Genomic DNA, 25,730 nt, shown 5'->3' on the forward strand with positions numbered 1-25,730 from the left:
AGAAGGCAAGAAAACTTTCCACGTGTACTACACAGCCTCACTCGCACCAATAGCCACCAACGTCAAGGCCAAGAAGACTGTTGCCACCTAGGCCATGAGCGACAAACCCCAACATCTCCCAGCAGAAGACAACCAGCATGGACGCTTACACGAGGTGGGGCACGCAAACCTCCAGCGGCCCCACTGCGATCCCCTCCTGCTCTGGCAGCACCTCCACCACCCAAAGCCATCCCCGTGGGCCGCCATGTTGTGCCACCGCCAGCCTCGAGCCTGCCAGCCACCCATGGGTGGTGGGACATGGTGGTGGCCACGGGGTCGAGCCGCAGCACCCCACACTCACCTTCGGAGACCTCAAACTCGGCCGCTCCATTGAGCTGGTAGAGGCACCAGTCAACCGTGCTGTTGTCGCCTGGGGGGCCGCCAACTGGAAGAGAAGGAGGAGGATCAAAGGCATGGTCAGTCTGGGGTACCCAGCACCCACAGGGAGAGGGAAGAGGGGATGGGGCCATGGGGAGAGGACTGAGGAAGGGACAACAGGCAGTGGGGTGGAGGAGAGAGGGCTGAGGATGGGTCAAGAGGCAGTGGGGTGGAGGAGAGAGGACGAGCCGCAGCAGTGGGGAGGAGGGCAACGAGAGATGGAGAGGGCAGCGAACGGAACAGAGGGATGAGAGGGGGCTACAGCGAGGCGGGAGGAGGGAGAGCGTTAACGAAATACCCTGCTTTTGGGACATGTGTGCCGCCCTGCGGAAGGTGCCCAGTGCTCTGAACTGTTATTTTGCTTTGCTCCCAGCGCCGGTAGCTAGCTCGGGGCGCCTCCTCCTCCTCCCAGCGGAGCGGGCGGCGCAGGCAGCCGGCGCTGCCTCGGGGCGCTGAGGGAGCCGGGGGAGGGAGGACGGGCAGGAGGGAAGGCTCCGCCCGGAGCTCCGGGGGAAGGCGGCGCAGCCTCGCCAGGACCCGCCGCGGCCCCAACAGGTGCCAGCGGGCCCGGCAGGCCTGTGGGGAGCCCCCCTCAGCACGGCCGGCTGCCAGGCTGCCGCCCGCCTTCATCCCTCCTCCGTGCTCCCGTTTCAACTTCAGTCCTCGAGTTCCCCTTCAGGGCATCCCGCCGTGCCACACTTCACTTCACTTCTTACCTGCCTTGGGCTGTGTAGCCTGTTAGGGATGAAGGCTGCACATGCCAGCTAGCTTCTCAGGTTTTACGTACGCTAAAATCATTGCGAGGCTAGAGAGCGTTTCTCGTCTTCCAGACTGTGAATCCGCAAGCTGTCTTCACAGCATGCATGAAAGGTAACTAAGAAAGCAAACCTTTTATCAAGTAAACCAAAGTGCTCTGTGGAGTGACACTTGCCTCCACTGGAAAATTATTAGGGGAGCAGAAAATTTTAAAGTGCTGAAACAGTCAGTTATAGCAAGCATACTTTATAAACGCCTTTATTCTTACAGACATCCACCCCAAAAACACCATAGGAGGGAAATCTAAAGGTATGTTAATTGTTCTGTACACCAGGTGGCTTTCTTGGCATTTTATTTAACACAAAGATTGTGACTTTTTAGCTTACAGCTGGCAGCATTGTGCCTACATCTGTCTTTTTGAGGCGACATTGTCAGAGGCCCACATATACCATAGCTCATGTCAAAGAAAGCAAACACACTTTGTATGGGCAAATGAGAAAAGCTTAAGAAATAGTACAGGAAGACTATAATCAAGGCATGGTAAGAGATTAGGAGCACAAGAGAACAAAATATCAATGTAGGCAGCTGTCGTGACCCAATTACACTGGATCCTCCATTATCTTTGGTACAAATTCTAAGTGATACGCCAACATTCATTCCTTTTTGTAGCATGTGAAGACCCTCCTGATACCTTTAGATTTGTATGCACTTTCATAAGCTGTAGGTAGTTTGATTTGATTTTTACTAATGTAAGTATTCTATTCAAACAGGTATGTTCTTCTCTACTCTGTACAAGACAGTGTAATACTGTGGCCTGTGGAAAGAGTAAGGAGGACAATTACATGTTCTGATGGAAATAGGTTTAAAATGGGAGTAACGGTCTGCAAACATTCTCAGCTACTTTAACAGCAGAGCAAAATGCCAACGCTTAAGCTTTCCTGGGAACTTCACCTAAATTACAAGACCGTAATGCCTTCTGAGGTAAAAGAACATCACTTCATTTAGACTGTGTATATATATTTATCTCTAAGCCATATGTTTGCTGGATGTGTGCTAGCTTTCTTGGAACTGAAAAGGTTTAAGCTGATGATTTGGGGAAAAACAGAGTATCATAGAGCTGTATTAAAGCTTCATCCAGCTGCTTACAGATACTAACTCTCTCATTAAAGTACCTACAGACCTTGATTGCTCTCCACAAAGTATTATCTTAAATAAAATTAACCTTAACATTCCAGTACAAGCCTCCTCTTTTTTGAGAAAATTATAGCCTCACATATTAATAAGCAAACAAGGGCACCGCTGTAGGATAATCCATTCATATTAGCCATATTTTTATAAATGTAGTGATTTTATGCTCTTCAGCTCAGTATTACAGAGTTACATACTGTTTTTCATTCTGGACTTCAAAAATTTACACACTTCATACGTAAAAAAAAAAAATCAGTTTGGTATGTAAGGCAGTACATTATATATTTCTTTTTTTTCCTAAAATGGGAGGATAGATACAGATCTTACTTAGAGTGTGATCTGTTTCTACAGGTAACTTAAATATTGAGATGGGTTAGTTTGCACCCAAGGGCTAGGAAGTTCAGCATGAATTTATCAGTGCAAGTCTGTAGAGGGATACTGTAAAACTATTTGTGATGGTTTCATCACAAATAGTGATGTGACTGCTTGAACTAAATCTAGTTAAACTACTAATTCTAAATCAACAGACAAACTTGAAGGTGAGAGCAGATACCACTTTCATCTGACTTCCTTTACTTTCGAATTGTTGGAAATGAGTTTGGTATGATACTTTTTATCATTTCAGGATTGTAACATTGTTAGAAGCTCGTACTTTACTCAAACTACAATTTAAGCAGGGTAGCCAAATTAGACTAATGTTCATTTTAAAGAATGAATCAGCGAAAGAACTATTTGGGCTTTTAATATCATAGCGATGTATTGGACAGAAACAGGTACAACTGCAGACCAAATTTCTAGGGAGACTGGGCTGCCTTACCTATATAACATTTTTTAAATTATGGACTTTTTCCCTTTTCACAAGGGCTATCAGCAGACCTAGGAGTATGGCTGTTTCAGTTTTCAGCACAGCAGCCAGCACTCACTAATGGTAAGAAAGCAAGTGAGAAATCCAATTTAAATGGGATCAGAAGGTCAACCTTATAAAATAAAACTTAATCTTGCTACAACTTCAAAACGCAAAGACAATAATCCGTATTGCAGTACCAGGCCCAGAAATAAAGAATTCCATTCAAAATAGAATTTCAACAAAGAGAAATCACCAGGATTTCTAGTCAGCAAGGATGCAGAACAGAACACCTCTCTGAACAATATGGTTTTATAGAAAGAAAAAGTTAAAAATAAAAATAAAAATAAAAATAAAACAGCTCCAGGGGCAGCGCTAACAGCTACCTCCCGGGGGCCGCTGTTTTCATGGGGTCCTGCACCCTGCTGCAGGAACCCCACGTATCAGCAGCACCTCGGGGCTGCCAGCCACCCCCTGGGGCCAATTCCCCTCCCCATATCCTCCGATTTAACCAAAAAGTGCTTTAAAGGGGAAAAAAAAAAGCAGCGCCTTCGGGCGAGCAGGCCCGCCGCTCCCGTTCCCTCAAGATGGTGGCGGCCCGGCCGGGAGGCGGTGCCGGAGCCGGGGGCGGGACGCGACGGGGAAAGCCCCGGCTTCGGCCCCGGCCCTGGCCGGCTGTGGAGTCGCCATGGGGCCCCTGCTGCTGCTCTTCAGCCTCATCCTGCCGGCTGCTGGCCGCGGGCAGCTGCGGGCCTTCGTGGTCGCCCACAGCCACATGGACGTCGGCTGGGTTTACACGGTGCAGGTGGGGCCCGCTGAGGAGGGAGGGAGGCAGGCCGGGGAGTGGGGGGTGGCGGGGCTGAGCCTCCCTACTGTTCCTCGGCTCGGTGCCGGGTTAAAAAAAAAAAAAAAAAAAAAAAAAAAAAGGGCGTAAATCGCTGAGAGGACAACCCCCCCGGTCTGTCCCGCAGTGCGGCTGGTCGCCCGGTTTTGTGGGATCACCTTGGCGGGGGAAGGCAGAGTTGGCATAGGGGCTCGGCGCGTCGCTTGGGGTTTCCTGCTGCCGGCGTTCAGTGGGATGCTCGCGGTGTGTTTTGGTGTTGTTTTTAAAAAGGAGAACCTTCTAGCTTTCCAAGGGTGCTTTAGCTGCTTGGCAGGCTTTCTTGGGCTTTCAGGGTGCCCTGTTACTGAGCCAAAAACTGAAGGAAATTCTCAGTCCTCAGAGACACCCTACTGGCCAAGGCAGAGTCGGTGCCTAGGGCCACGGAAGTGTGGCAGTAAAATTTTTGCTCAGTGAGTGAGTTGCAGAGCAAAAATAAATCAGGTGAGGCATTAATACCCTTTTGTATTTGTTAGTCTAAATCCTGCATCCTTTTTTATTTAATTACAATGAATTTCTTTAGATGATGCAGAAGATGCTGTGGATACTTTACTTGCTAGAGTGATAGGACATCGCATGCTTAAAAATAACTATAATTAAAAAAAATAATGTCTTACCAAGAAAATTTTTACTGTTGCTTGCAAGTAGCCTAGGTTGTGAGAACAATAATTTTCAATTCCAACCCAGACCACTGGGCTTTATCAACTTTGCAGGTGTTCTGGTATAGTTTAAGTTTGTGTTATGATGCAGATTGGCTTGTTTTAATCTCCAAAATACATCAAGAAAATATTTTCAATAGGTTACCACACTGAATATTTTACTAGTGTATCACATTTCAGGAGTCCTTCATCAACTCTCAAAATATAGCATACTCCACTGACCTATTCAGAATTAAAATTGAGCACGATGTTGTAATCCTTGTAAATATACTTGGATTTTAGGTTACATTGTTTGCAGCCATTTGTGAGACAAATGAAAGCTTAGCAGGCATTTGAGCGTGTCACTATTGAGTAATAGTAAAACTTGAAGGCTATTCCCTTAGTTAAAATTTCACATTGTGTAACAATGAGTGTCTAATCATAATTTTGATTATAAAAAGTCCTGCAGAAATGATTGAAAAGTCATTGAACAAGCAATTATTTAGATAAGCTCTGAAATATTTTAAGCCATTCCTCCTACACTCAAAAATTTTTGCTTTTCTAGCGACAGTTAGCAAAGATAGCTGGATTTCAGTTGTGGAAAGCAAGGGGATAGGAAAAGTTAGTTTCTGATTTGGATCACATCATCCTGCTCTTATTTCAGAGCGTGCTTTTCTTTCTTACAGGAAAATTGCCCAAATTAAAATTATGGATTCATATTTTATATATCATGCCCAGTAGTTGTAGTTGGATGAGGGATCTGTTAATCACTTTCAGGTGCATGTTTGTGTTGTGGTGCTTATTTTTTAAGCATGTATCATTACCTTTAAGTAGAAAAACAATATTGTTGATGTTAAATTAACTATGCTATTATAGATACACATGGAAACTGTTGCAAGAAAATACAAGCACTCCATGAAATTCTAGTATCTCTGCTGTTGCTTTTAGGTGTTGTATATCACTTTGATGTTAAGTAAGGGGTGAATCACTGCATATGGCCAAGCAAAAGTTTTTCTGGCAAGGATAAGTGTATCCAAAATATTACCATTTGCACAACTTTAAACTAATATGGTGTTGTTTCTTTGATACCATATGATACGATATAACTGCGTGATAGATCACAGAATCACAGAATTGTAGGCGTTGGAAGGGACCTCAAGAGATCATCGTGTCCAACCCCCTTATTTGATTATTTGACAATTTGATGAGTATAGCTCCCATATTTGCATTCCAATAAAATCCATAGGCCTTCTGGAATCAAAGTTGCTTTAGGAACAGGAGACACATGGAGTAGGTGCTCTGATTCTCACACTGGATGATTCTACGTCAACAGTCAGATTTGTTCCGAGTCCTTTGCCTCTGTTCTAAATCATCAAGCAGGATGGAGTTATTTTTCCTGACTAAAACTTCTAGGGTCATAGTAGAATAATTTACAGTTTATGTATAACTGTATTATACCAGCAACACACACCCACAGCACAGTCATACTCACACAGCAAAAACAATTCTGATAATTCAGGACACCAGCAGAAGAGCAGAAATGGAAGGGTAAAGTAGGCGTGTGGATTTCTTTCCAGCTACATTGGTGGAAAGACTTACCATGCCTGGTACTGATGATGGAAGGTAAGCAGTGAGGGACAGGGTGAGCTGTTCCCAGTAGATCAAAAAGAAAGCTTTTATTGATGTCTGCTGGTCTTGGGGGAAGCTACAGCATGATCTGGTCAGGTCCTCCATCAGAGAATAGTTTTTGGAACCAAAGGCACACAGGGTGTTTATAACCAGGGAGAACTCGGCCTTTCTGAGAGTACAAAAGAAGTTTGCAACAAACTTGACATTTTCATCTCTTTTCATCTCAAGCCCCATGAGTGTTCAAAACAGCCCCCTTAATATAGGCCAAGCACCTCTTTCCAAAATGCAGTTTCTTTTCTACGTTATTTTGCAGGAGAGTATGCATGCTTACGCAGCAAATGTCTACACCTCTGTTGTAGAAGAGCTAACGAAAGGAAAGCAACGCAAATTTATTGCTGTGGAGCAGGAATTCTTTCGACTCTGGTGGGATGCGGTAGCCACAGATAAGCACAAGCAGCAGGTAAGTTGTACTAGAGCCAAATGTACTGCTAACAAGGAATCCATGCTTTTTTCAGAGGGCAAGGAGGGGGCAAAGTATGCCAGCATTTGCTTTTTACCCACATCTTGTGCAATCTGTCTGGAATCTAGCGCTTCTTATGAAAGGACCTTACCTCTAAAGGCAGTTACAAGAGGTTAAAACCCCAGCTATAGATCAGAGTGGTAGGAGGTAGCAACCTTTGCACTAAGACTCTTTACACTTTGCAATTCTTGTTTCATCAGTGACTTTTTTTATTTGGGGGCATGCTAGCATAAGATCTGGGTGATTCTGAAAGAGGCTGCACCAATATCCATCAAACATCTGAAGCTTACAAACTGGTAACGCTGATCACAGGAAGGAACTTCTTTCTTTCCAGTTAAGTGTTGCTCAGAAAAACCTGCTGTTTCTAAACAAGGTTAGTGCTGCAAAAAGAAAAATGTAGGATTCAACAGCAATAGCTGTTTCTTGGGTTTGCTTATTTATGAACTGTGATCCCTTTCAGTCTTAAGAGTTTTAACTCAAGAATTATTTTTTTTTCCTAATAAAGACATTGGGAAATTTTGTTTGTTATTTCTTGTTTCATGACAGAGGAAAGAATCATGCTAAAATCAAAGACTGGGCTGGCAGCCCGTTGCAATGTGTGACGTTTAAACTTCGGATCCTAACACTAGTGGGTACTCATGTGCAGCCCCCCGTAGGTACTTTTGCTGAACTCCAGGCAACAACAACATATTACTTGTAGTATGTTAAATTTTATTTGGTTTAAAGACATCTGGTTTGATTTTTGGCTGGTCTTGTGCAGAGCCAGGAGTTGGACTCAATGATCCTTCTGGGTGCCTTTCAACTCAGGTCTGTGGTTCTATGAAAGTGCTAGATGTGTAAAGTGTCATATGAAAAAGTCACCTCCTGTCTGGTTTTTGTTTAAACCTAGTCCTTCAATAAATTCTGAGTTTTCTGTAATGTTTTGTATTTAAATAATAGCTTGCAACCTGTGTGCAGCTGACCTTTGTAAATAGGTTTTGCTGTGGTGGCAGTTCTTTGCCCGTACCTGCCCCATGCAAGACAGATCCCTTGTCTATTCTTAATTAGAAAATTGCATTGTAAATCCAGGGTGGGGAAATTAAAGAAAATAGCATAGGAACTGCTTTGTGCAGGACAGGAAAATATTCTTTCTAATGGAAGTTGTTCTTATTTGAAGGATGTTGTGTGGCAGTAAGCCAAGCTATAAGGAAAAGACCTATAATTCCCTGTAGTTCCTATTCTGTGGTATCCAAAAGAGTAAATGTTTATCATGTTTGACCTCAGCAGCACAAAACTAGTAATGAGGATTCAGCCCTTAATTTTCTTGTCTATATTCCTGTGCCTCTTCTGCATTTTAGTCAGTTCTCTATTACTTTTATAATAGCTTCTCAGAAGATTAAAATGATTAAAAACAAATTTCTGTGAAACCTGTTTGTCAGACATTGAATCTCAAGAAGCTATGATGCTCGTTGATAAGCGACGTGATTTTCACATTAGCAAGTTGCAAATATTGGGCCTTGAAGTTAGGTCACTGTGGTTATTGTCCTGCTTTTTCCACTTGAACTCTAGCACTAACTATTTTCTGTGGTACAGCCCACAGGTTTTGATGTAGTACTTTACTTGAAATACAGGATTTAATTCTAGTTTCTTTTGGAAAATCTGCTTTGGATTAGTAATATCAGCATTAAAAATTAGTAAAAACCACAGCCTGAGCACTGAAGCTGGTTTTACAATTCAGACAAGAGCATACGTAGGAGTGAAAGGGGCTGCGGCAGTACGCAGCCAGATGAGAACCTCTTAGTTCTCCATGCATGTTGTTCCCACATGATGTGTGGGTGCTTTAACTAGTGGGGAGAGAAGATATGTAGCCACTTGTAGCTGGGATGTACGAATGGGTTGATGTAAGGGTAGTACCGGTTGTCCCAGGGTTCATGGATATGTTCTACTGCTGTAACAGCCTGCTGCTTGTAGAACTGTTGTGTCTCTTTCCTAGGTTCCCATTGCCTTTTTCCAGCTCAGGTCAGTGCAAGGGCATGTAATTACAGATTTTTCTGTTTTCTGGGGTTGGATATAATTTAAATTATTTGAAAATACTAAACAAAATAATAATAATTCAACCTCCCTATGATTCCATGAAACTTAAATAAAGTTTCCATGGCCTAAAGTCTGGTTCAAAGGTATCTTTTTTGGACATCCATCCAAATGGGGAATAATAGCTACAGATGCTTTTCATGTAGGTCAGGACCAGTTCTATGCTGACACCAGATATCAGTTATCTGGTCTCCCAGCATGCTAATCAGTCACCACAGTCGGCTGGAACTAATTTATGAATGCTGAGCCCTGAAGCATTTTCACAACATTGTGAATGAGAGAAATGATTATAATCAAAATTGACAATCTGGCATCATATCTGAGCAGACACAGGGGCATTCACTGAAGGTTCCTGGGGAAATGAGCATAATAGGTCTGGAACTAGCATCCTGCATGACAGATTTAAAAATAAAAAATAATAATAAAAAAAAAACAATGGTGAAGAATAAAATATGTATTTAGACTATACACTAAAAATATATACTATATATTATGTATATACTATATATTATGTATACTATAAACATACAGTTTGAGGTATGTATCTTTGAAGTTTTAGGTAGCAAAGTAACTATGACAAAAGCAGAAGCCCCTCTAAGACTTTCAGAAAGGGGCACAGATTATTACCCCTCCCTACACACCCACATCCAGCAAGTTTGCCAAAAGCTGCGCTTAGTGGCATACTTGCTGTTTCTAGTGGTTGAAGTTAAGTAAAATCTTGTACAGGTCATAATGTATTGACAGGCTTTAAACTTGGAAAAAGAACAGTAAAGAAGGTCAGCAGCATGTTTAATCATATGGGCCAACCCACTACATGTGAAATATCTATTTCTTAATAAAGCTTAGGGAGAGAAGCTTTCTCAAGAAAAAAAATCTGGAAACGTTCCCCTTATTTTATTATTTTCTAGGAAGAGTTGCCATCCTTCAGTGGATTTTTTTTTTCCAGTTGGTTGGTGTGGTTTTTTTTTGGTTGGTCTTTTTGTTTGTTTTTTGGTGGTTTTTTTTTCTTGTTTGTTTGTTTTAAACTAGTGTTTGTAGTTCAGAGTTATTTGAAATAACCTTGATTGTACTCTTACATCCAACCTCTGAAGGCAAGGTCGATGCTTACAGTATTGAAGAGATGTGAGCATAGCCACAGCGCCCTGCCTTCCTCCTGGATCCCACCCCGTTTGATCTCCAATCTGTTACTGAGCTCGGGGACTAGAGGAAGCCCCAGGAGCCTGGCCATCGCTGCTTGCACGGAGTTGCACATGGCTCACTCATCCAGCTTCCTAATGCTGTTTCAAAGCCGGGATGCGGCAAGAGGAAGACTTTGGGAGAAGCAAGAGTATCTTTTTTTAATCCTCCAGCTCTAGCTGCCTTGAGGCAGGATTCTAGGCTGCTGCAAGTGTGTGGGGACAAGAGTGATGCTTAGATAGCATAAATCATGATGAGGAGTACCTCATCACGATCAAAATCTCTGCGGAGGAGTACCAGGTCAGTGTCTATATGGCAGTACATCTTCCGTGCCTACTACCTGGTTTCAGTGTAAGCTGGGGAAATCGGTGCACTGTGCAGCATATTTGCTTGCTTCCCCTCCCATCACCCTGCCCCTCTCTTTTTGATAGCACTCAGTACAGACAGCCCGTTATCCCACTTTTGTCCTGGATGCCTTCTTGACAAGTGTTGTGTCTGGGTAATACGCTGCGGTCTGAAATGAGTTTGCAGCCTTTTTGGATAAGACTGAAATGACGTTTATGTCCTGTGTCTTAATTTCAATACCATAGGTCCATCAGTTGCTTCAGGAGGGACAACTGGAATTTGTCATTGGAGGGCAAGTGATGCACGATGAAGCTGTGACATTAATTGATGATCAGATTTTACAGTTGACAGGTATGTGTATTTGCATTTAGCTTTTGTTTTCCGTTGTTATGACCTTGGGGGTGGTTGCTTTTTCATTTCTCCACCCCAATTTTGCTATTATTTTTTTCCTATTCTTTAGGAACTGATTAAAGTATTTCTTTCTTCTTATTTGCTGATGGGTCATCTGTATAAAAAACATCTTTGCATTTAAAAGAAAAAAAGAACGACTGACTTGTAGTTTAATTTATGTCAATTATAAACTTTTTTGAAACAGAGGCCTTTTTAGTTTGTGTCCGTTGGAGGGCTTAAGTTCCTGCAAAGATAGTTATGGTGAAACTGAGGGTTTGAAAAACTCTGGAAGAAAATACCTGATAACGATTCAGAGTGTGAGGGGGTTGTATTGCTTAGGCAAAGTCTCCTGCAGAACATGGGCCACAGAATGTCACCAAGGTCATCTTAGCTTAGCTGAAAGTCTTGCTTGATAAAGAAACCTCCATTTATAATCATTAACTACAACCTCTGTTAGAAATCAGCACTTATTTCCAAGAGATACACTGTCTCCCTTTTAATTTTCTAGCATCTGCTTCCAGCCATTTGTATGTTATGCCTCTCCATCAGGTAGCATAAAGGGTCTTTTAGTATTTTGGCTTATCTCCGTTTGGTTAAAGGAAAAAAAAAATAAAAAAGGACACTTCATGCCACCGTCATACGCTGGGCAGCTTTTTACAGGAGAGTAATGCAGTTCAGACAGCAGCGTTTCCATTTGCTGAACCTGACTGCGCAGTAACACTGGCCATGTTCCCTGCTTGTCAGTGTTTGTCAGGAGCACAAGGAGAGCAGCTGATTTGCTTCTCAGTGAGTCACCACATCGCACTCCGGCCAAAAGGAGGAGGGAGAATGGACGTCGTCTTTCAGCTGACTCCTGTATTTATAGGTGGTTCTGAAGGCTTTGCACGTCCAAGCCAGGATTTTTCCAAAGAAAATACTTATATTGACTGTTGAGTCCTTTTCTTGAATGCTAATATAGCTTCTTATTTCATTGAAGTTAGTTGCACAAATCAGTATTTCTAATCTAATATTTAATTCTGCGTATAAACTAAATTTTGTTTAAAAGAAGATTCAAATTTACTAGTTAATTTAGCAGGAACAGAAATATGAATGTATTTTAATATCCTCATTAATTTTTCCTGAAAGCACTCAGCTCAGTTTCCACTGTTAGGAGTACTTGCAAGCAAAAGATGTATCCTTGCGTTGTGTGTTGAGTACAGCTTGAAAAGAGAAAGCCAATGCAGACATTCGGGGTCTACAATTTATATCTTCTCCTAGCTGTGTTTAGGAAGGGTCTAGCAAACTGTGCCAAAAGTGTGCTTCAGTGAGAAGAATTAAAATAACTCATTCGTTGAGAATGTTTTCACTAAAAACAACATCAACCGTGGGAAAAATGAAGTGAAAAGAGTGTGCCTTGCAACCTCAGTTACTTAAATGTGGTCTTTGGAATGGAAGTGATACAAAATGAGCAGAAGTGGTTGTATGTTCAAGTAGTTATGTGCACAATTCCAGAACTATAAAATTAACATCTGCTTTTCTCTCTCTTTTTTTTTTTTTTTGACAATAAGAATCATAGTGCAATATACTAAAGTCATTCCTAAAAGCAACTGCTTATCTGGTTGGTATACTTTTATCTAAATGGTTTGCCTGAGTTGATCCTGTTGGCTGGTCTTTCTGTTTTTTGTGGTTTTATTTATTAATTGAAACTCAATTTAATACTATATTAATAACATTAGTTGTAAATCACATCTAACAAGATTGCTGTTAACCTCTGACTTTTTCTGTTTTTTTATGATCTTCAGTCACATTCATGTTAGTTTTGTTCATTTGTTCCTTTGCCATTCACGTGAGACTGAATTTTCCTGAGACGTCTGATTTTTAGCAAACACAAACTCAGACTTGAACCCATCAGCCTTAACGTAATCTTTCTCTAAGTAGTTTCCCAGGCCTGTCTCTAATCATAATTCCTGTTTGTTGTTCATCTTTTATGATGTTAATAAGTTATACCTGGCACAGTAAAATAAATATTGCCAGTGTGAAAGTTTCTGCTGTGAATCATTAAATTCCTGAAACTTTAAATGCTTTGGAAACCATCAGCGAAGAGCTATCCTTTAAGTGCTTATCTGTAATACTACATGCATATTGCACTGATAAAATGAACTTGTAGGAGTGTTCCTAATGTAAACAAATTTTGCTTTGCAGAGGGCCATGGGTTTTTATACGAAACTTTTGGGATCAGGCCTCAGTTTTCTTGGCATGTTGATCCTTTCGGAGCTTCAGCTACAACACCAACTCTTTTTGCTCTGGCTGGTTTTAATGCTCATCTTATCTCTCGAATTGACTATGACCTGAAGGCTGACATGCAGAAAAACAAGGTAAAAAATACCCAAAGACTGAAACCTGTGTCAGTGTGTCCTTATAATAATGTAAGCTATTCAGTTAAGAAAGGCATCCCAGAGTTGTGCAAGAAAATGTAGGTATTTCTTCTCTAAAAGTAACACGCCAATTGCACGTTGGTAATGGTAAAATGTATTGTGTCTGTGTAATGCTGTCAGTAATATCTCTGACTTCTGGTCAAGAACAAAATATAGTCTAGCCTGAGAAAGATACAAAATGTGGGCAGGTAGGCAAAGAAAAAGTGGGCCTGGAACCAGGACTGTTAGAATTGGAGGCTTTTAGGATGGGTTTCAGTCTAGCCTGAGAAAATCTTAGATATGTCATTTTTATGAACACAGCTTTAAAGTACAGTGTGTGTGTTTGGGGCTGGTGGCTATCATGCTTGGAACATTTATTTGTGGTTGTAAAAGCGATGATACCAGGTCTGTCAGAGGGGTAGCTAAACGCTATTTTGCTGCATTCAATTTCTGTTTCAATTTCTGCCTTCTCTTGATCAAAGTGTCCCAAATGCAGTGAAGATTTTTCTCTTCGTTACAGAGTGTTGGGTCCTGCCTTGTCAACAATTGTATGCCCTAAATTACATGCAATAAAGGGCTTTCACTGGTATGAGGTGGGCATTAGGCAAAGATTTTATGAATGTTGCATGAAAGTCAAGCATCCCTGAAGAAAACAAGATTTCTGTTGAATTTGATGAAGCCAGGACCCACCACCTTGAGCTTGCAGTGTATTGTGATTCTTCCTTTCTGCTTTTACGAGCTTCTGAGAATCTTTTCCCATCTAAATGTTTTCAGGCAGCTGACAGTCTGGGGGCTTCCAAAATGGTACTTCTGTGCTTGTCATTGGGGTAATGGTTTCTTATTTTGCTTGTTTTCCAGAGGCTCCAGTTCGTATGGCAGGGCTCTCCTTCTTTATCTGAAAGTCAGCAGATCTTCACCCATGTCATGGATCAGTACAGCTACTGTACCCCATCGCAAATACCTTTTTCAAACAGGTCTGAAGATTTCTGAAATAGGCAGAAATATTGATTGCTTCTGAGAGTTTATATGGTCGGAGCTTAAGCGTTTTCTTTGACTGTTTTCTTTCAACAGCATTCTTCTGCTTTGCTTCATAGATGTGTGGTAGGTCAAGGAGGTGTCTAGACTCTGTAGATCTGAATCAGGGTTATTAAGCACCCCACCACTACCTACCATAATACATGAAGTTTGCTCATTACCTAACAATTGAATCCTCAAAAGTGACACTTTCTACTGACAGGCATTAGAAATGCTTCAAAGTATTCTCAGACTTTAATCTTTTCTACCACCAGGAGGCTTAGAGCATGGGTATAACTTTCATCTACATATATATTGTGTCAGTTCCTATCAAAAAATAAATATAGAATAAAAGTATGAAACAAATCAGTTACTATAAACAGAAAATATCCAAAGCAGGACTGGGATTTTTGTTTTTCTGCCTGAAAAGTTAAGATTTAAAAACTCCAGAAAGCTCAGCAGGGACTTGGCTATTGCTAATTGATTGTCTATGGGAGATTTTCAGCACTATATTGGGCTGAGATTGTGTGCATTATCAGTGTATAAAGTGAAGAGGCTCAGATTTTCCATTTTGTGGAAAAACTCTGAAAGCTGTGAACTGAAAACTTTATTTCTTTGTTTTATCCAGTAATCCACACCATGTAAACAAAGTCTGCTTGGGGTGATGTCCTCATTGGTACAGAGCTTGCTGGTTTGTTCTGTGATTTCTTTGTTCTACGCCAGTAAGCGGCAGGGACTTGGGAAGATGCATGGTGCAAAAATAAAAGAGACAGCCTTTCCCCTACCACACCCCCAAATGAACACTAAAATCTGAGCATTGGCAGTGAATAGAAACTGAATTTCTTGCTCTTATTTCCTATGTGTCTGCGTTTTATCCCAGCACCTTTCAATATGTTTCTCCCAGTTAGCTGAATAAATCCTGTTTATAGCCTATTGCTTTCTTTTTCTACTTAGATCAGGGTTTTATTGGAATGGATTTGCAGTATTCCCAGATCCACCAAAAGACGGTGTGTATCCAAACATGAGTCTCCCTGTTACAGATACCAACATCCATCCGTATGCACAGGCCATGGTGGCAAACATTAAGGAGAGAGCGGCCTGGTTCCGAACAAGTGATGTTTTGTGGCCATGGGTAAGTGCATCGTCATCCGTGTTTGCTTGAGAAGCGCCAAGTACACCTGCAGAATGGACAGGAGGTAGTTGCTTCTTCGCTACACTGCCCAAATGCAAGTTCAAACCACATGACTGTAAAGTATTTTTCTAATAAGTGGGGCCTACATGTCTGACTAGTGAATATTTTTAAAAACTGGAGCATTCTTGTACAGTCTGCTAATTGTCTAGCAAGTCTTCAGCCCTACTTAATATAGAAAGAGATGTAACAGAATTGTAAAGATATCCTCTTGCCAAGCTACGTACTACGATACTGCATCTTCTTTCCTTACCTTGTATTGTCGATTTCAACGATCTCTTTACATTACTGCTTGGCACAACATAATTCTGTGTTAATAAAAATGTTAGTGTTACTGGAAAATGTACTAAGTATTAGGTAGACAAGGTATTTTTGAACTGATATGTTAATCTTTTTTTTTTTTTTTTTTCATACAATCTTTGTATTTTAGTTAGAAACAGAAGCATATCCCAGCTGGGTCATCCAAACATTTTTTTCAGCAATCTGCTATGTTAATTACCTCCTCCATGTACAAATCACACTGGTATGCTTTTAGCTAGCTTTAAGTCATTAGAAAAGAAAAACTTTGCCCAAACTGAATGTACAGTCTGTTTTTGAAATTTGATAGATGCTGTAGGTCTCATAATTACAATTAAAATACGTGTTCTCAAGGCAGCTATTTTACCAGAATATCTGTTGTCACAAAGAGCAAACGTTCTGATGAATGCAGTTTTCTGAGTCATTGTTGTTTCTCTCCTGTATCTGTGCCACTGTTACTTATATTGTGCTGGATTTTTGTTGTTTTCTGGTTTCGTTGTTGTAGGTTGGGGGCGTGGGGTGTGGAGGGGGAGAGAAGTGGGCTATAACACTCTGGAGTGGTGGTGCAGGGACAGTTATGGGAAGGAGGGAGTCTGGAATTTAAATTCCAGTTGTCTTGGTCCAAACCTGCAGTTTTGCAATAACGTAAGAAAATTTCAGTCTCTGATTTCCTGACTTGCATTGCTTTGTGATTATTACTCTGTTTAAAGTTTGTTAAAGTTTGCTACCCATTCAGAGCAATTTGTGAGAAAGTGGAAAGAAATAGATATCTGGATACCTCTGTAGCTAAGCTTAATTTTTTTTCATACTTACAGTTTGAAGTACTTTTTTTTTTTTCTCCAGTTCAGAATTAGGAAATAGGCACCTTCCCGTTTCAGGTCAGACCTCACATCTCGGCTATTGGCAGTTTTGTGATGAGCTATATGGACAAACAAGTGTGTGTTCGTGATCTGAAGAGCCTGTTTGTGCAGGAGGTGCCACTGGGCTGTGGTGCAGTGTAAACTTTCAAACCTGCCTCTCTAGAGACTGTAGAAAGATGTAGGCGGGGGGGAAGGAGTTGTCTTAAGGACTGGAACTGATCCTTGAGATCTCATTTGGCCTGTGTGTTTGAACTAGTTGTACAGTAATACATAACATTCCTATGTGAAGTTTTGTTCACATAATGAGTGGATGCAATGACTAAATGCAGCAGGTTCTCCTGGATATCCTTGTTCTGCAGGGCTGTTCCATTAAGCTCAATTCCTTAATGAGTTAAGTCACCAGGTTAAAGTTACTGAGCTTGTTAGGTAAAAGGTTGGGGTGAAAGATGGGATTGCAGAGAAAATAGAGACTCCTTAGACATCTTCTTTCAAACAACTTCTAATTTTTGAAGACAAATCACTGAGAGCATCTTTATTTTGAAAATGAGATCAGGTTGTTTTGTAGCACAAAAAGAGTTGACCTCTTGTGCAACATTTCTGTCTGAAGCACAGAGACGTGAAAATGAGGATGCATTAAGCTAGTGTCAGTTAAGCTTCTGTTAAGCCCTTTTTTTTGTGGAGAGGAGGGTTTCTTAATGTGTTACTGTGCTTCAGACAGATGCCTATACTGTAACACTGATATTCAAGGACATACATGCCATGGCTGAGTAACTCGTTTTCCTGTTCGGGTGCCATAGCTGAACAAAGACATTCTTATCATTTTTTTTGGAATGTTTGTACATGCAGATAGTATGTATTGAGATGCCTTCTACAGAAGGCAGAGGTTGTGCAAGCATACTCACAAATGAGGCTTTGCTACCCTGTGTATTACTTCGCTTAAAAATCAGGATGAACATCAGAGGTACTATAGTCTACTGTCGAGGCAGGGGATCAGCAACACAGTGTGACATTTGTACTGCGGGGTTCACTTTCCAGAGAGTTTTTTTACATCATCTCCACAACACTTCCTAAAGCTTATTTTCTGCTTTTAAGAAAGCTTACAGAACTTCCTTGTTTTCTGCTAAGTGTTAGAAATGCAGTGTAAAAAGAAACAAAGGCCTCTTTTCTAGGCATATATGCATGCATTCTCCAATTGCTGCTACGGAATTTTACGTTCTTGCACAATACGGTGCATCAACACACTTCTTATCTGGAAGGAGCTGGTCAGCTGGTTATCAGCTGATCTGTACAAGTGACCCTACCCCTGCGTGACGTTTTTTAACAAAAAAACTTCTATATGGGCAGTAAAGATAGAAGAAATACCAGTTCAACATATACTAGTGTTAAAAAAAAAAAAAAAAATCCTTCTAAATTACATGACCCAAAGTTATTTTACTGTTCTGTTTTCTGAATTTCAGGGCTGTGACAAACAGTTCTTTAATGCATCTGTTCAGTACTCCAACATGGACCTATTGTTGGATTACATTAACAAGCATTCTGATGAGTTTGGAGTGACCGTCCAGTATGCCACTGTCAGTGATTACTTCCAAGCAGTTCATAGCAAAAATCTCACGTGGGAAATCCGGGATTCTCAGGACTTTCTTCCATATTCAACAGGTAATTGAGTTAAAAACTCTGTAATACCTGTCCCAAATGTATATATTTAATAAAGGGAAATTGAAAAAACAAGAGAGAAAAGAGCAAAAATACATTCTTATATTTATTTACACTACCAGATCCCATAAAAATATGACAAATTGATCCAAAGTTAGTGGCACAAGAAAGATGGTAGGGCAGTGGTTGGAATATTTCTTTGGGACAGCTAGAAGCAATGGCTGAAAAAAGAGGTCCTGAGAGTATAGAAATAGGAAAACTTGGCAAGAAATCTAACTTCAGATTTTTGTTTTGCTGCCTTTGAATAATAATAGATTGCAAAGGACAGCTAAGCATAAGGCATATCCATGAGTGTGTCATGTCATCTAATTTTTTGTTAATGACCCAAAGAAATGGATATATGCTGTATGAATTGGTTTTTGTTACAGTGAAAACAGTGAGCAATGAGATAAGCCTGTAGGCCTAAGCCACGTGGCTGAAATTCAGCAACATGTATCAGGGGATGGATGTAGGAAAAATACTGCAAATTGTATAGCACACTGTGAAACAGTTATCAGACAGCAGTAGCAGCAGAAGTGCTTCACAGAGGTGTGTCGGCGTAAGGTGTAAGCCTTTCATAAAATCAGAGGGGTTTTGTTTGACATCTTGAAAGCAGAAATCCTAGAACACTATTCTGCTTGAATTATAATTTTTGAGTAATTTGGTTCATGTTTGGACATAAAACTTGGAAATAATTGTTTTCTCTTCCTCCCACACATCAGCATGCACAAATACCTGTAGTCTCCTAGGTGTTCTGCAGTATTAAATGTGTGTTAGACCCCTCTGCCTCTTTCCCCAAGGTGATCTGTAATAGGACACAGAGGTGCTACAGGACCCAGGGAACTGAAAGGAAACTAATAAACCAAAAGATACCATGAAACAGTTGGCTGCGTGGCCAAACAGAGCAATGTCCTGTTATTACTGTTTAAAAAACCTGTTTTGTGCACAAATTAGAGCAGAGATGAGAGCAGTGACACGGAGTAATCTGTGAATGTCTGAAGGAGAAGTGAGTCGGTTGAGGAAGGGAGGAGCAAGTGAATCTGAAAGCTGAGGTTCCTGGTTCCTTCTGTGTTAGTGCAGTGGAACAGGGGTGGATCAAAGTGAAACAGTTGGTGCGGAGGATTTGATGTCCACACTCCATGCATTTCCAGGAAAACTAGATGGAATCTGGTCACATGGACTAAGTGCCCATTAATGCTTGTCACATACCTTCAGGTTTATTTCAGGTTTATTGTAACATGAAAGGAATCCAGTTTGTGAGCTCAAAAACTTGATATATCAAGTAAAACATAATAGGTAAGGGTGACCAGTGAATTCATCCGAAATCATGTTACTAGTCAAAGCAAAACACTATGGCAGCTGTACCCACCCAAGTCTCCTTAGCTCTAGGAGAAAGTCTTTTTCATTAAAGAAAACTGATTTAAGTTCTGGAAGAAAATGTGTGAAGCCTCAAAAAAGAAAAATAAACCTTGTATTTGTGAAGTTCCATAGTACAATGCAGTTTATTCATTGAAGTTTCTTGTTGCTTGCTTGTTACTTACTGCGCTATATCAGCTCTTCATATAGAGCTGGGAGTATATGAAGGCAGGCATGCCATAACCAACATCCCTTTAATCGCTTTTCCCAGTAAACTTACCCTTGAATCTTTTTTGTTTTAGGCCTCACATATCAAAGTATACAGAGAGAAGAAAACAGTAACTTCTCAGTTTTGAAACTCATTAGTTTGTTTCATTGCAGGGATAAAATTATCATTAAAATACCTTTTTATATAACCGTAGCTACCACTGCTTCATCACATTCTTGACACTGGATGTATATCTTGGACTATTATGACCTAAATTTAGCTTATATATCCAATATTCTGTAGCATGTCTGTTAACTTTTAAATGAACAAAAATAACTATTGCTTCCTGTGAATCACTGCATGGACTGATTCCTGACTCACTCACCTCCCCCCAGGGATCATGTCATGTCTAGCAATTTGCCGATAAATGCATTGCCAGCTCTAACTGCTAATATCCTTTTACATCTGGGCTCTTTCCTGTATCTTTTGGCGTAACTTACAAGCAGTAGTCACTTGTCGCTAGCCTGTATAACAGCAGCACCCATCATGTTCCAGGTGGGTGCCCACACATAGATGCAATCTCTTCCCCACATAGATGCAATCTCTTCCCCGAACGTCTTACTGTGCCTTGCAATTGCAGGATAGATTTGAGTGCACTTTCTCCCACATACTGTTTTGCTTCTTGATGATTAATCCTCTCTCATTCTTTCTATGCCATTTTATTATGAGTCACTTGTTGGGCTCAGTGTAACTTCTGAAATATGCCTTGGAAGCTCAAGTTTTAAGTCCCAGAGAAGTATTTCCTTCTACTCTATGTTGGTTGTACCATGCTGCTGTGCATGTGCAACACTTGCTTGTAACCTTAAACTCTTTCAATTCCTGGCATTTTTTCAGGCCCAAAAGAACGACCTACAGTTTTTCACCAAAAGATCCTGTTTTCTAATTGTTGCTTTTAATTATAGGGTGATAGCAGATTGTTAGCTGTACATATTCACTTTAGAAAGCACTGTCTGCAACTTGTATCTAGAAAAACAATACAGCAGTCGTTTATCCATTTAAAAAAAAAAAAGTGACTAAGATTTGGAGGGTTTAAAAATGTATAACTTGTTTTTCTAGTTTACTCTATGGGATACTGGAACACGTTAGCACAAATGAACCGCTGAAATACTTTCTACTGACCACTTGAGGGCATATTTTGGTGTAGTTTGAAGAACTGCAGTAGTATGGGGTCATACTGTCACATCACTGTTTCTACTCCGTTTTGGGGATCTTAAATTTAAGATCAGTCCTTTCATCTGACTAAAAGTTGGGAGTATGGAGGACTCTAACTTTATTAACAAATAACATAATGTGCGTCAGTGAAGCTTAAAAGGTGTTTTGTGCAAAGAAGAAATTTCTGCAGATACAGGTTAACGTAGTAGGTAATAGCTTTGTATCAACAGTCATGTTGCTAGGCCTGTAGGAAAGGCTGTGCCCTTCCAAAGGGGGTGTTTAAGGCTCTGTTTCTTTGTAGGGCTTATGACTATTCCCTTTGGTGGCTGATGTGTATAATCCACAGTGGTTTTCATGTAAGAAGCTGTATGGTACTAGCCTAACAAGCAATAACTGAAATGCTTTTTTGGTATGTATTGGGTCTCTTCAACTCTTAATAGAGCCATTTCAGGCATGGACTGGGTTTTATACTTCTCGAAGCACGTTAAAAGGAGTTGCAAGGAGAGCAAGTTCACTACTTTATGCTGGAGAGTCCTTTTTCACACAGTATGTCCGGCAACACCCAGAAAGTTCTATTTGCAAATGTGGAGCCCTAAAGCAACTTCAGAGTCTGAGATGGGCAGTTTCAGAGGTAAAGTTTGATTATTTTTTATTATTTTTTAATAAAAATATTTCTTGTCTAAAGGCAAAGCTTTTCTTTTGCATTCCAGTTGGAGTGTCTCCATGTCACTTTTATATTTTAGCCATAATTTTCCTTTGTAGCAATTTGTTTATGATTTAGCAAACAACTGTCATGAAATGAGACTTCAGCCCCTTAGCCGCAAATTCAAGATACAGTTGCTGGGAAATGTTTTCTTCTACTGGGGGAAGGGTACGTGGTTCCAAACTTTACGCAAATGAAAGTCCTTTTCTCAGTTCTATTATTTAGAAAAGGGTTACAATAAAAACCTGAACCCACTCAAAGTTGCTGATAATCTCTACTTGTGCAAGTTAGAAAAGACAGATTTGTTTCTCCAAAGTTAAGCAGCTAAGTGATCAGCCTCATGCCATTAAGCATTTACAGACCATAGTCCTTTTGCTGGTAATAAATATTTTGTCAGCTAACTTACTGACCAGATATTAGTAGCAAATGAAAAACCTGTCTTTCTATGGTATTTATGCAGTACAGTTGTGGTTTTTTTGTTTGTTTGTTTTTTAATTTGCTTTTTTTCCTCTAAATACATAACTTAGAAGTTTATAAATATTAAAAACCAAGTATGTGTAGATGGAAATCTGTGTGTGTCCTGTCTTTGACCATTTAATTCTGATAGCAATATATTGCAAATAGCAATTTGGAATAGGCAAAAAGTGAATGTGTGAATATGGCTGTAATACCATTTTTTTAAATGAAATGACTTACTGGATTGTGCTTTCTTTTTTAATAAAAATATAAGGAAGGCTGGGGGGGAGGCAAACCAGTTGCATTGTAACCTTTGAAACTACTCTTAAATGTAAGGTCCAGCACCATGACGGTATAACAGGCACAGAGTCTCCCAAGGTGAAGAACATGTACATGGATAATTTAATGTACGGAATGTTCAATGTAAAGAAGCTAATGGCTTCCCTAATCTTTGACATGAACAATGCTAAAAAGAATGGAGACGTCTATTCTTCTGTTTACAGTAAAGACTCAGGAAAACCAGGTACTTTTAACATAGCTTTTCCAGTTTCCAGGGTACCTTATGAAAGTTAATGTGCTCTCCTTGGAGAAAGTCAACATGCTGTTTACCACTGAACCGCTGCTGGAAAATCCTGCTCACCTTCTGAGACCTGCTAGGCCTGAGGAAACTCGCATGAATTTTTGAGCTCTCAGGTCTCAAGCACCTGAAAACAGGACCTTTTAGCTGTGTGGCACTGGGTCAGAGCTCTGCCTATATCAGACCTGGCTCCTAGATTCAGACCTCAGCCATAAGAGGTGGTGATTGGTGTAATTATTAAATAAAGCTTATTACACAGCATAGTCCTATGCAGTAAAAATCAATCACAGTTAAAGGTTCTTGCTATGGCATACTGCCAGCAAGTGTAAAAATGTAGAAGAATTTTCAGGAGTCTTCTAAAGACTGCGTTGCTTTTTTTCTTGACTTTGGATTTTTTTTAAATTGTCAAATGTAAACAGTGCCATAGGCTGCACAGCAGACTGATTCATTTTTTTTTATTACAGGGTTGTTTTTAGATTAGGCTTCTCATTTGATCTTCTGTATAACTCATAAAGTTAATACTGCATAACATTGAGTTGTGGTAAGCTGCTTGTTTTCACTAAATGCTTTTACGTTCAACTCAGATGTCATTGGCTGAATACAGGGTATCTTTTATTAGGTAAATAATAGGGGGACAAAAAGCAGAAGGTTTTTTATGAAGCACTGTAAAATGTGCTACTTCTTTCAATCATAAAGTTTTACTGCAGGGTTTTACACTAAAATGTTGTAAGCTGGATGTACCTAGACAGATCTCTTAACTATATATTTTTAAAATGTGATGTTGAAAAGTAGTTGTAGTGACTGATGGCTCTTCTTGCTCCTTTGTGTACCCAAAGGTACTACAGATGTTGATCAGTATGTTATTGTCTATAATCCACTGGCATGGAACATCACCACCTCTGTCACTGTCTCTGTCAGCCACTCATCGATGAGTGTATATGATGAACTGGGACATTTTGTACCGGCACAGGTACTTCACAGTTTTTTTTTCTTTCTGTTGCTTTTCTCTCACTTGCCAGTTCTCACTGACTTGATGCTACATGGTAATACATAATATTACAGTGAAAACAAGGATTACTTCAAGCTGGGGTTTCCTAGGCGTCCTTTAAATGTTTTCCTCTTTTTTTATTTTTCTTGTCTGTGCTCTCAAATAGAGGTGTTTTTTTTTTCCCTTAATGTCCAAAAGGGCTTCCTGCTATTCTTGTCAGTTTGGTTTGTCCTTTGCATGTCTGCTCTCTACCACGCTGCGCTTCTTTGCTTTTTGTTTAAAAAAAAAAAAATTGTTTCCAGTAAAGCCCTGGCCCTGCCCTCCAATTGACAAGTCTGTTTGTACAACTGATGGCTGGCGTTGGGAAGGAGGAAAGATTTTAGAAGTGTAAGTCGCAGAAGCCCAAAAGGAACAGGGGACAATTAGCTGCCAAGGCGACCCACCTCATTCTATATCATAGTCAAGCTCTAAGGCAAGGCCAGCTGTTCCCCAGGAGGGAAGAAGATGGCCTCATGTGAAAGCTAGCATTAGCTGTTCTCAGGAGCATCCGCTTTGGAGAGCGCATCACCATCAATGGCTTGATAAACCTGTAGGAAAATGCCTCCAGCACATAAAGGCCTGAAGAGGCTGCACACACTTCCAGATGCTCCCCTCTGTCCCCAGCATGCCTGATAGCTCAGCAACTTCTGCTGGCCAGACAGAGTTGTGAATATTAATGCCGTGACTTATTACTACCCACATGTGTCAAGGCACATTGTGGTCAGGTAGTGATGCACAACAGCTGTCTGGTGTTTCTGCATATGTATATGGTGATGGTATAAGGCTATATTGCCTTCACCTGGAAGCTATCAGTCTCTTCAGTTAGTGTGTGGTCACACCTTTCTGCCACTTAACCTCCCAGAATTCCTGTCATCTTAATTATTTTAGCCTTGTAACATACAAGTGGGAGACAGAAATGTATTTTAAAGCATTTATTTCAGGATTTAGGATGCCCTGAAGTCAAGCTGTCACTTTTTATTTAAAAGTTCTCTGTTCCAGAGTTGGTCTATGTTCTTTTTTTGCTAAAAGTTACATATATGTGCACATGGATGGTCACTTAAGGCTAAATGAAATCTATTTACCAGTAAAGAGAAAGTGGTTTGGGATCTTTTTCTTCTAGTATGTGCTGCTGAAATGTTCATTTATATCACAAATTCCTTCCCCTTGGGAGAGAAATCTTTAGTTTAGAACCTTGACACAAGTATAGGTTGAGGGGAAACAAGGCTTGGCAAATACTCTGCCTCTTCTGTACCACACACATGAGCTGTGTAGGGAAGGCAGAGAATAGGAGGTAGGCCCTCTTGGTACTAAGGATAGGAGGTCTGTGGTGTGAGTAGGTGGCCATATGCCAATCCCCAGTGTGAAGGTAAAGACGACTTTAATTTCTGGGTAGTGGTAACTAACCCAGTTGTCTATGTAATCTGTACGGTATTTATGGAGTCCACTTTCTTTCACCAAATAGATAGTAACAAATTATATAATATTAATGAGAAGGATATGTGTAATTTTTTTTTTAAAAAAAAAGTAATTTTATTAAATTGTTTAAGGTATTTTGATATTCAATAGCACTGGTGTTCTCTTTACACAGAAGTATGGCACATGCTTCCACCTCCCTCTCTTTATGTCTTGCTTAAGGTGAGGGTGTGCCTGGTTGCTTTGTCCTCTTGCCACCAATTTTCTCACATTCACACGTGTCACTTCCTTTATGTTTGTCTGTTACGTCACTTAACTGATTAGATTTACTTGTGGTTATTTCTGCTTACATATACATATTGCAATGTGATCTTAAATCAAGATCGGTGACCCCACGTTCCCATTAAAATAAGATCCAACTCTGGACTTCACTTAGCAACCCTCTTCCCTTCAGTACTATGGCAAAGCTTAATCTGAGGT

General features: G+C 40.4%; 2 protein-coding genes across 4 annotated transcripts in view; one reads left to right on the top strand and one right to left on the bottom strand.

Moving 5' to 3' along the window:
* The window catches only part of PPP2R2C (protein phosphatase 2 regulatory subunit Bgamma), a 188,638-nt gene extending 187,767 nt beyond the window's left edge, over window positions 1–871 (bottom strand). Inside the window, exons 1-2 of one of the 2 annotated variants that reach the window (XM_035547184.2) lie at window positions 716–871; window positions 341–424 (exon numbers count right to left, since the gene is read on the bottom strand). In XM_035547184.2, coding sequence (XP_035403077.1) covers window positions 341–424; window positions 716–731 — 100 coding nt within the window. In that variant the 5' untranslated portion in view covers window positions 732–871. Of the gene's footprint in view, window positions 1–340; window positions 425–715 lie in introns of those variants that run through there. The other variant, XM_035547190.2, reaches the window with a different exon arrangement.
* Window positions 872–3,825: 2,954 nt separating this feature from the next.
* Window positions 3,826–25,730, top strand: part of MAN2B2 (mannosidase alpha class 2B member 2) — a 29,435-nt gene continuing 7,530 nt past the window's right edge. The window contains exons 1-10 of one of the 2 annotated variants that reach the window (XM_035547132.2): window positions 3,826–4,010; window positions 6,666–6,812; window positions 10,709–10,814; window positions 13,035–13,207; window positions 14,105–14,220; window positions 15,215–15,392; window positions 18,064–18,262; window positions 21,515–21,705; window positions 22,570–22,756; window positions 23,647–23,780. In XM_035547132.2, the coding sequence (XP_035403025.1) occupies window positions 3,894–4,010; window positions 6,666–6,812; window positions 10,709–10,814; window positions 13,035–13,207; window positions 14,105–14,220; window positions 15,215–15,392; window positions 18,064–18,262; window positions 21,515–21,705; window positions 22,570–22,756; window positions 23,647–23,780 (1,548 nt within the window). In that variant the 5' untranslated portion in view covers window positions 3,826–3,893. The remainder of the gene's footprint in view (window positions 4,011–6,665; window positions 6,813–10,708; window positions 10,815–13,034; window positions 13,208–14,104; window positions 14,221–15,214; window positions 15,393–18,063; window positions 18,263–21,514; window positions 21,706–22,569; window positions 22,757–23,646; window positions 23,781–25,730) is intronic. The other variant, XM_035547133.2, reaches the window with a different exon arrangement.

The sequence above is a fragment of the Cygnus atratus genome, chromosome 4 (genome assembly GCF_013377495.2).
Source record: "Cygnus atratus isolate AKBS03 ecotype Queensland, Australia chromosome 4, CAtr_DNAZoo_HiC_assembly, whole genome shotgun sequence".
In the NCBI taxonomy this organism is placed as follows: Eukaryota; Metazoa; Chordata; class Aves; order Anseriformes; family Anatidae; genus Cygnus; species Cygnus atratus.